The following is an 11,964-nucleotide window of genomic DNA, read 5'->3' as shown; positions in this document are numbered from 1 at the left end:
TGTTTAATGACATCAGTCATTAAAATGTGCTGGATTTGTAGACAGAATGTGAGCAGAAAAACACCTTTCAAAACCTCAATTGCCAGCCTTCGTGTACAATGCCCTGTAAAATGTGATAGGAGTAGCTTTGAAAGAAAATCATGTATTTCATGGAGGTTTCAGGACTCGCTAGAAAACCAAGAATGTTATACCCAGCTACCCGGTTTGTTAGGCAGTCCTAGACTTGAATATATTACCATTGATCCCTGGAGCATAAACAGACCTGACAGGAGCTAGCAGAGGAGAGAGAGCCAAGAGGAGGGGAGGGCCACTGCTGATTCACACTGGATTAAATAGGTAACCTGTGCTGCTGTAAAATGGCTCTGTTACCGCTGTCACAACTCGCGCGGAATTAGAGCAGAGAGGGGACAAAGCCTTCAGAGCCAACGTACTGTACATGTAGGTGCTGCAGGAACAGGCAGCAGGGACATGTCTTCTGTTTTGTATCCTGGGGAGCATGGTATCCCCAAAGAAATCCTCCTGGTTTGGCTGCAGAAGCAGGAGCAGCTCCATCAAGGTGAGTCTGGCCTGTGTGGGTTGTGGAGTTCTCACTCAGCAAAGTTCTTATGCTCCAGCAGTGCGTACAGTACCTCACATCTGTCAGTCTGCACAATGATGAATTGTGTGCTGAAGAAACACATCAAGAATGTCCACACTTAGCCTTCTTGTTTTCTGTGTAGCCTTTCAAGCTGTGTCATCTGCAATTCTTTTGGTTTAGAATGGTAGAATAACACAGACAGACTAAAGTGCAACACCACCACTCAAGCCAAAAAAGTAAAGATGGACAGACAAGAAGTGTTATTTTTGCTTGTTAGGCAAGATAAAGTAACTTCAGCGACTAAAACATACTGTAGTACAAAGTCCAGTCCAATGTATTAGCCAGGTTAAGTGGCCTTTATCATCTCTTGGACTGTTGGACTTTGTGCTATTTTTAAATCAATATGTTTTCAAAAATTAGATCCATTTTTCTGAGAGTGTTGCACTACTTTTCTTCTGTTTAGGATGTAAATAGAGAGTAGTTACTGACCTGTAATCAGAGTATTATTGCTGGTTAGGATGCATGTTAAATAGAAAAGGTTCACTGGTAATGTGTTGTATTTTAAATGTTTCAGTAAAGACAAAGATGGGATTTTTTTTAGGTACCTGTATTTCACTGAAAAAGAAAAGGCAACCATAAAAATGTCCAAAGAAACAACAACTTAAAACGAATGGAGGTGTGGGATCAGTGTGGTAATCTGGAGTCCATCTCATATGTTATTTTAAGGAAACCTCACACAGAGGCTGGGAGAATGTCAGCTGAAGAGGAGAAGGAAGTGTTGTTTTGTGACAGACAACACAGTACAACCACATTGAAATAGAATTCCACAGCTAGCTTTGTACATGTCCCTGACATTGCACACTCCCAGCATCCAGTCATAAAACACTATTCACATTTCTGCAAGGGAACAAGTACGATTTATGACTGTAAGAAATAAAAAAAAAATCAATATTGAGGTGAGTGAGTTCCGATCTTTAAGCACTATGGAATCTTAAAGATAAATAGGACACATTATACAAGAAGAAAACAGTATTCTCCATGCCAAACTATTTTTTTTACTGAAAAAGATATAATTCTCACACTTAACAATTTTTTGACTCTTGAATTGGCTTGGGGTCCCAGTGTGAATCCATGGTTCATAACCTATGACCAGACAGGCTTTGCATTTGGCTGGACGCTCAGTGAAGACCTGCTAGGAGCTGAACACCTACTTCCTTTGACTGGTGTTAATTTTGAGCTCTCATCTTTGCAGAGGCCTTGGGAGTAATCCAATGCTTGCAATGTCCAAAAAACTTCCATGAGAAATGCCATTCTTTGGTGCACAATGCTCTGTTTTATTGCAACAGTCAGCCAAGGTCTCAACTCAGATGATCTTGTCAACATTATTGGTCCTTACTGCCTGCTGCTTTTATCCAAAGTGACTTACATTTATACTGCGGGTTATTTTGCAGAAGCAGTCTGAGTGAAGTATCATGCAAATTAATACAACAGCAATGCCTCACTCTGTCTGAACACAGTTACAGGTCCGGTTAACCTACTGTACATCCAAACTAAGCATAATTTTCAAGGAACTCCTGAACGGTACTCAAACTTATCCGACTGCTTTACTACTAAAATATGTTTATTGGCTTGGGTTAATATTATACACTATACACCCGTAATATATTTTAAACTTATAGCCCTGCCTAATGTTTACAAGCGTTATTTTGCATAGTCTTGATAACAATTTACAATCTAAAATTTGTTTGAAGTGGTATTGCTTGCAAATTTACTTTTTTTTTATTTAGTTTGACTTCATTTAGAAAAAAAAAATCATTTTTGTAAGCAAATGACCACATCTCAACAGCATGGGTTTGTTTTAACAGGACACCTCGCAAACAAAATCGTACAGATGCTGCATCTCACTCATTGGCGTTTACGACGCCCGACAACAGGTTCAAAACACGAGCAGCGCCTTCTGAGCAGCTCTGCAGTGCCTGACTTTTTCTTGCTGGTTAATAGGATTCCAATTGGCTTTAAGCCTTTCCAAACCTGTTTAAACATTTCCAGTAAGTGGAGAAAGAAGCAACGGTAAATGGATTAAGTGGTTTGTCTGATGTCTTAATTGTTCTTATTTAAAGATATCTTTTATCAAATGGGTGTGTTAAAGGTTATTGAAATTTCAGTTAGTATGTGCTTGTATAGGTAATGTCCAATGGGTGGTTCCTTGTATGATTCAGAGGAAAGTATTTGTGGAAGTTATACCTCATTTTTGCAGTCAATTAGTTCTATAGTTTAAGAGGGGATTTATATTTAGTAATGTACATTTATTGCAAGAAGGACTACTGACTTTGAGTGCCCTTTTCTTTCTTTGATGATTTTGTATTCTGAGCAACACTGGCATAGCCCAGAAGCTCATTGTAAATGTTTTTTTTCCTGGATATTATCATCATTATCAACAACAACACAGGCATACATCACGATTGTGTATTATGTAAGCATACTGTATACAAGGTTCAGTCTGAAAGCCCTCCATCTTTTCTTTGGCCTTGGGTAAAGGCTAAGTTCACTGGGACAGAGGTACAGACTCATGCACCAGAGATTAATAACCTGATGTTGTAAACTGGCACCGCCAGTTTGTAGGCCACTGATTTGTAAATCCAATTATTTAATTCCAAATATCGTGCATATTCATCTTAAAGATCCCATTTTCCATAAACATCTGCTTGTGTCCACCCCTCTGAAGTCAGTAACTCTTCCACTAGCAACTGCACAACTACTCAGGTCAATAAGATATGGTACAATAACAGTAAGGTTGTAAACATGAGCAAACCATCTCATCCAACAATTTCTTTAATATTTCCAGAAACTTGTATAATTGGGGAGTACCAGTACGTTTGTATTAATCACAAGGGACAATGTGGAGCTGAGGAGAGATTAAAAAGGGAAGCATTCTTCGATTTATTCCCAATAGCTTGTAGACTTTCTAATGTGATATTAATTCGATATAATGATGCTTGATCTGTTGTATTGGAGATGTTTGGTTGCAAGTTTATGGATCACAAATACAACCATGAAAATTGTTTTGCAGAAGTCATCTAGGATATGGAAACGCATGGGAAAACAGGTACATTTCAAATATATTTTGGGGGTTAGCAATGAGATCTTTGCCTATTGCCAGCATTTCACATTTATTTACTATATAATAAGGTTTCTTATTGTATCTCCTACAAAGAAAAATCCTACAGTATTTTAGAGAATGTCCATATAGATTCTTACAAACATCCCATGGAGTTGCTTCACAAATCAAATAAGCACAATAGTGCAGGACCCTTTCTCAGAAAGAGACTCCTGCAGGAGCCCTGCCAAATTCAAGAATTTTCTGCATCATGCCAGATGACAGATGCATCAAAGGGATGAAAGCTCGTTAAATCTCTCTTCAAAGACACACATAGGTGTCACTTTTGAACCATGTATCTCTTAACACCAGACCTTGTTCATATCTCCATGCAATGCTGGTTCAGTCCCTCATTTTGAGAACAGTTTAATCTTTGAAACAAGCAAAATGTAAAAAAAAATACAGTATATGTCCTGCTCCCTTGTGGCCAAGGTTAATTTGACATTGTCACAAAGGTTAATCCAAATCTCAGTGCTCCCTTCAGCACTGAAGGAGCAAAAGTTTAACAAAACTGGTATGGAATTCCTAAGTGAGACTGATATCCTACAGTCCAACATACACAGTCTGTTTCCTGTGTATAACAACAATCATACAGTATACTATCTGGTCTTAGTTTCAAAGTTATGTTTTATTACAATTTTCGTTATTATTGCAATAGTAATACTTTAAACATGCATCTTTCACTACTGATGATAACAACCATAATCATTTTAACGGTTATTCTCCGACAACGTTTTGGTTTATAGCATCCAGCTAATTTTAGCCTTCATTCATCAAATCCTCATACACACAAAGTGTTTCGCATCTGCGGAAAAAATCAACAGGAAAGAGACACAGACAGATGTGTTCTTCGGACTGAACGGAATCAGTTCCTTGATCTTTTGCTCTCCAGCTTGTGTTCTTTATGTCCTGCCACTACGGTGTCCGGACGCGCGTTCAATGCAAAGAGAATATGTCAAGTTCTCGCAGTGGTCTGTGCTTCTCTGTAACAACGTTACATGTTTGCAAGATGAACTTGGACTGTTTCCCGGTCGTGTCAATCACAGTCGTTTTAATGTACTCAAGTGCCCAGAAGCCTCACCGTTTAACTGACGATATCTCCTCTTTCGAGGCAATCTGCAGCTTTATGAAAAGGTTTTTAATTGATGTTTATGGTTCACAGCACCAAATTAAAGAGATTCTCTAAGACAACGTGAACTTGTATTTTGAATTGAGGACACCAGCTTTAAATGTAGAGGTCTATACGGAATTCTAATAGCAATACGCCGAATTTCGATTTTCTTTTCTTGTTGTTAAAATCTCTTTCATACGCTTTTACGCGGTTAAAATTCAAGCTAATATAGTCAGGATTTATTGGAATATGGAATTATTAGGTAGATCTGGTAGCTTGACATATACTGTACGCAGATAAGGGTTTTTGTACGTATTACAATTACGTTCATATTCGTCAGCCAGTTGAGATTTGTGTACCCTACATACAGTATATTTGAAAATGAATACTGAAAACCAGTTCCAACTTTTCTTTGGAACGGTTATTACTCAAAATGTTTAATAAACCGAGAGCATCCGACTGAATTAAAACATGACAGCTAGTCAGTTGGCAAGCATATATCACAGCTTGTATCATGTAGGTATTTCATCGCAGTGTACTCCAATTTATAAATGTGACCAGTTAATGGGATATTAACGATTACACACGAGATGGGAGGTCACAGCTTTGCTTGATCTGCGTGCGCTTATTTCTCACTACATTTCTGAAAGCAGAAATCTGTGGCTTTTCATTTTTTGTAGTGACAGCCCAAATAGACTGAAACTGTGAAACTGAATATTGAAGAAATCTATTTTAATATTTCGCAGAGATTTTCTCTTTCTGATCCGTATTATTCATTCTTGTTTAAGAAGCTTAAGGGGCAACTTACAATGAAGTACATCCTCCTCCAATATCCATGAATATTAAAACCTACGGAAAAGAGAAAAACGTGAGATGTACAATACACTTTGCATTACGTATGTCATACAAACTCGCACTTCAGTAAAAATACTGTTCACGTTCTTTTGTGTCATTGTAATTTTCATTTTATAGCATCAGCCTGTTTTTTCTCAATGATGTCTTACGTAAAATACGCTCCTTTCCATTTACACAATCTTTCACCCGGGATTCGGGTGCAATCCCTGACTAGACAGCGCGAAGTATTTGTATTTACGTGCCATTTTCGGAACACTGTGAGCTAAGAAAAGAAGTAGCTCAAAATATAATCTAAAGCCGCTTATTGGGAAATCTTGGAAAGAAACGCAGGGTCACAATGAGGAATGAAAGTGAATGTCTCCGCTGTGAACAATAGGTTGAGAACAAAGTACACTACGTTTCATATTTAAAAACAGACAACTATTGAATAGGTGACAGTAGACATACAGTAACAGAAACTGCAGCCCATCTCATGTATTTTTAAATACATTTAAGAACTTTCTAACCAGGCAACTACAGTATGCAATATTGTAGCTATCCACAGATCGAGTGTTGTTAATAAAAACGTATGAGGTAAACAATTACCAAAGCTTCTCTAAACCTGTGTTGCAAAAGGTCTGCTTAAATAAATGTCTTAATCGCGAAGTTTTCGAGTTCTAATTTTTCCATCGTGTTTAAAGCGCCGTCGTGTGAACACATTATTCAGCAGTGCTGTTCTCAGAAACTATAACAACCTTTAGCATAAGCTGTTTTCTACAACTGCTACTATTTCTACCAAAAAAAAACGTTAACAGCAACTTCCAACAACGACCAAGCTGATAACGTTAAGGCTGCTTTTATCATGGACAGTACGAGGTTTATTTGTAACGTATAACGTAAATAAAACACACGTAAATCCAAAATTTGTACGGCGTTTAAGACTGGCTTGAGGCTTTAACCGTTTTGGGTTGTTTTATTTTTTTTGACAATACACAGTCTTGTCCTTCAACTAATTACGTAAATGGACAGGAGCTGTCAGGAGACAATAACTATTCCCTAATAGAATTTGCCCTCAAGTGCAATTTAATTTTCTCCGTGCCCTCTCGTGAGGTTTCCCCTCTCTCCCAACGTAGTTGCTTACAGAGAACTGAAGAAAAGCGCTCTGACATTGATGCTTCGGCCTTCTGCTCTCGGTTGTGTGTATGCATTTCTTTTCGTACAAAATAAAAAAAAAACGCGTCTACAAAATCCGAGTTAAGAAGGAAATGACCAGTGGCAGGATTGCCCGGATCCACAGCACCTTCTTGTGCTGTGCAATCAAAGAAATTAACAACTCAAAAGCCGACTGAAGAATAGGTAGGTTTCCACGGATATAAACACTCTTCACCTGCAAGTGATTTAGTAAGTGAAAATTTACAATAAGTGCTAACAATGACGGATGTTCCCAAAAGGTAGCGCAAACGTAGTGTAATCTTTTTTTTAACACAAATATACGACACTTTTTGCTAAACTGTTATTCATTAGCGTTGAACGTTTGTTAGGAGAGTGTATAGGGTATGTATGTCATTGTATTCTGAGGAATATACAGTTGATGAACAGAACAGCAGGTACAGAATGAGCAGCTCTCGCTTTTGAAAATCCGAGCGCGGTAGTTCCGAAATGTAGTGTTCTTGCTTCCAGCGCCGCCTCTACTGAAGTGGGCGCTGTGCACGGTTATTTTGAGGATCATTTAAGAAACTTAATAAATATCACTTCAGTTTATATAAAATACTGTACACGGATGTTTTAAGTGCATAGTATGTTAATAAGAAAAAAATCTTATTAGTGTTTAGCAGTTTGATACAACTCGCTAAAAACAAAAATATAGCACCTAGCGTTATTACAATAAACGTTTGACCTAAAATTATTCCGGTTATATTATATTTACAACTCGTTGCTTTTGCTATTATCTTGATTTACTACAATTTAGAAACAATGGGTGGTTCTGAAACCTGAAAAAAATATATACTTCATATTGCAGTGTCTCCGCTTGAGATGATAATTGCAAATGCTTTGCTCTGGCTAGGGGCATAATACATCTTCACTAATTTCCTGCTGTTGCATGTGCAGTTACTGCAAGATGAGATTCGTGCCATTCACAAATTTCGAGGTTACAGGGGATAGATTGTTGAGATGTAGAGAATCAAATAATGTAATCACTGAATATATATCGAGAATGTTTAAAAAACAAAAAACAATAGATGTGAATTGTAAATAGGCCTGTATACTCTGGTTAAAGCTTGCGACCGCGGGTTTATTTAGTGCTGCCTTATCCGATCCTAGTTTTGGCGTTAAAATAACAACTACTGTACATTAACAATGACTGAAAATAGTTTAGCATCTCGGCTAAATGCTAAATATAACAGTACCGTGTTAAGAAGTTGCTTAAAACACACATTAATGTAATTCAACATTGCAAAATCGCTCTTGGGTTAGCTATTAGATCTTTTTAATACAGAAAAATTGCCAGCCCAGAATTGATTATAATTGACAAATTTTCCATTGTCTGGTCGCCGCATGAAAAGATTTTAAATAAATAACAAAAAAGTAGTCGATCACGACACCAAGACACACTCTTAAGCTCCTCTCTGCCCTGATAAACGCTGGCACAACTCCCATGGGACTGAAAAACCGACAGGGAAGACAAATGGGGGAGGTCTTGAGATACATGCAGATAAAAGAAACCATTAAGACCCCTCGAGAGCATGCACTTGTTGGCATATTGAGAATGGAGAGTCAAATCTGTTTTTTTTATTATTTTTAATTTAATCACAAATCTTCATCTAATGATCGGATTAACCCTCCTTAACAAAGTCATGCATGACTCCAAAGGATGGGGAGACAAAAGGATTCTTGAACATATATTCTGAGACACAAAAAAAGGACAACAAGGAGCTGCTTATCCCACTGACCTCTTGGTTTTGTTGGAAACCGTATATCGTATATTCTTCTGTGTACTCAGGTGTGCGTTTGTCAGACCTCACTCACTTTGAAGGATCAATTCAATTGAGTATTTCGATCTTTGTTGAACGCAAAAGATCCGTTGGCAAGACATTAATATCAAAGATAAATTTTTATTCTATTCAGATTTCCGTTCTTAGGAGAATGTTCTTAACAGACTCTTAATCTTAATAAAAAGCAACATTTTGAAATGCTGATTTGAGCCGTTCACTAAATACGCACTTAAACGAACTCCCCCGACACCCACCCCCTTTTAAAGAATGCAGTGTATATTTTGATAGATTATCTTTCATTGGTGCTGTGGTATATAGCTCTTGCCATTAGAGGTAAACTAATTTAGCTGTCATTTGCATACATAACACAAATGAAAACCGCTAGCTTCTTGGTTAAGGTTATGGTGCACTATATCACGTAGTTAGGGGGCATACAAATCCACTGTTTAGTGTTTTAAGTTTTAAGATTTTACTATTTTGTGCTTTAAGGGCCTAAGGGCAGGTTTCATGTGTAGACTGAATGTAGTCTTGGACTTAATCCTAGGCATTTCTTGTTTTAAAGGACTGGGCTGGTAATATGAAGTACAATTAAAGTATTTTTTCTAAAGGGGGTCTATCTGCACCTAACCAGTTTAGAAGACCAAGAGGTAGTCATTAATATTCCCACACTAACTCCTCTAGGTCATTTTTCTAATCATTTTGAACACTCTCCCAAGGGTCATGGTCAGAGCAAGCTTCTAGTTTTGCACATAAAGGAAAAAAAAAGGTTGCTGTCTAAGGAGAGAGAAAAGATTATTCTCTGGAAGACCTGAAGGGTTTGGAATTAGCCTATGTCTGCATGTCTGGTTTCTGTTGAAATATGGATTCAATTTAGCGATGTCATCATAAACTCCATTTATAGATAAGCTTTAAATTTTGGGAGGATCCCAGTGTGATGGTAAATGAACAGCCAAAATGTGATATTCTCTGTGCTCTTATGGGGCATAAAAAGAATTAAAGTCTAACTTGCCTATAGTTTCCAGAGCACAGCAACTGCCCTAGCAAATGTTCCAATTAAAAGCTCTGTCTTAGCTAAAGGTCTCCAACCCTGGTCCTGGAGACCTCTGGTAAAGTTACTTATACAGGAGGTCACCTGTTCCCAAGGATTGCCAACACCTGTTAATATACTGATGAATTGTGCTTATAAAAAAAAAATCAAAATCATTTTGGCCCTTGAGAGACTAAGGGTATCAGATTGTGGTTCCAAATGAACATATTTAGTTTAACATATCACTTGTTTAATTGATCATTATGAAATTGTTTCAAGTTTTTAAAAGGTGGGTTATAAAGCCTCCTGAACCAGGCTTGGAAAACTTTGAACGAGCCACAGACACAAACCTCCAAACATCTTTTCATAAATTAAACCTTATATACTTTAGGATAAAGATGATTTAGGAAGAAAGAAGGTAACTGAACGTGAACAGCAAATCATAAATGGTTATATTCACAGAATTAATTAGGTGTGATTATAGGTTTAGGATGGGAACTATCCAATTAAGCGATGATAGTAATGTTTAAAAAAGTACACAGAAGAACATTTCTTAGGGATGCTTGTAGGGGGTTTATAACGCCTCACTTCTGGTCTACATAGTATTGTGTACATACTAGAAGTACGAGTACATAGTAGAAGTATTGTGAAGTTCATTCCCTTTGGTCAAGCTGGTGGAGTTTTGTGGTGAAGATAAATTAACTCAGTTCAATTTAATAGACGACCGGAAAAAACTGCTTGTGTCTGCCTGTCAATTTATAGTCCACATTTGAAACTAAAAGATGAGAGATAGAAACATGACAACCCTCTTTATCTTGACTGCGTAGTTTCTTTGAAAGTGACAGGGATTTTTGGCATCACCTGACCCGTCACTTGAGTGGAGATGGGTTTTTTTTTGAGGAGCCTTGTTTTAAGGTTCATTCTTCCCTTGAAAGTGTAGTGGGCTTTTAAACAAATGCTTTGGGACTTCATCACCCATTCATTTTCTCCCACTTCTTCCAATTCAGGGTTGTGGTGGAGCTGGAGCCTATTTCAGTAAGCAATTGAAGCAAGACTGGGCTCACACTGAATGGGACTGCAGTCCAGCACACAGATCACACAGTCACACCAGGTCCAATTTCCTCAAAAGCCAATTAAATTTCCCAGTATGTTTTTGGACTGTGGGAGGAAACCCACACAAACATGGGGAGATCATACAAACTCCATGCAGATAGCACCCCAGGTCTGGAGTTGAACCCAGGGCCCTAGCACTGCAAAGCAGCAATGCTAACAACTGCGCCACAATGCTGCCTGGGATTTCATCATGTTCAGTCCAGATTCTCACTTCTTGGCATCAGGGTATTTTCCACAGCACTTTGAAAAAGGCCTAACAATAAGCGTGCCTGACCCTAACAATACACTGAAGCTGTCAACCACTATGCCCAAACATAGACACTGTTCCCACCACCCTGATTTGCAGAAGTGCTGGCCAATGTGGACTTTGTGCCATGTTCTGCTGAATCAAGAATAAGCTTTTTCAGTAGGTTTAACAAAACAATGGGAACCTTAAAATGATAAACCCAGATAACATTTTTATTATTATTATTATTATTATTATTGATGATGCGACGGCAGCCATAGTGCGCCAGAACGCTCACCGCACATCAGCTATCAGTGGGGAGGAGAGCAGAGTAATGTAGCCAATTCATAGAGGGGGATTATTAGGATGCCATGATTGGTAAGGGCCAATGGGAAAATTTGGCCAGGACGCCGGGGTTACACCCCTACTCTTTTTGAGAAACGCCCTGGGATTTTTAATGACCACAGAGAGTCAGGGCCTCAGTTTTACGTCTCATCCGAAGGACGGTGCCTGTTTACACCACTATTTGACCATGTATCGTGTCAAAAAACATTTTCCACTATGCCATCAATAGAGTAGACGTGAGCTAGATCTCTAGATGCTGTGCACTATCATTCCATAATGCTTCTAATTATTGTATTTAATAACTTGAAGTTTAAAAATAACAGGCATCACTGTGCTCTTCTCACTCAGCATCCACAGCATGACAAGACATTTCCTTTCTTTTTCCTTAAAGCCTATTGTATAAGGATATGTCACTTTTTCTCATCCCCGAAAATTGTTGCAGCACCAGCATGAAAAAGCTACAGATGATGATGAAGAAGGAACCATTTGTACAGTAAAGGAAACAAGAGAGCGTTTAATACTCAGAACAGGAGGAACATCTTTACACAAAGGATTGTGGGAGTGTGAAACATTATGTTTAC

General features: G+C 38.1%; 1 protein-coding gene across 1 annotated transcript in view; it reads left to right on the top strand.

The window, feature by feature from the left end:
- The first annotated feature begins 468 nt into the window (after nt 1–468).
- Nucleotides 469–11,964, top strand: part of lhx4 (LIM homeobox 4) — a 49,354-nt gene continuing 37,858 nt past the window's right edge. The window contains exon 1 of the mRNA XM_088927811.1: nt 469–556. Coding sequence (XP_088783937.1) covers nt 469–556 — 88 coding nt within the window. The remainder of the gene's footprint in view (nt 557–11,964) is intronic.

The sequence above is a fragment of the Atractosteus spatula genome, chromosome 11 (assembly GCF_055471065.1).
Source record: "Atractosteus spatula isolate fAtrSpa1 chromosome 11, fAtrSpa1.hap1, whole genome shotgun sequence".
Classification (NCBI taxonomy): Eukaryota; Metazoa; Chordata; class Actinopteri; order Semionotiformes; family Lepisosteidae; genus Atractosteus; species Atractosteus spatula.
Note: the sequence above shows the minus strand (reverse complement) of the source record. Positions and strands in the feature narration are given on the sequence as shown.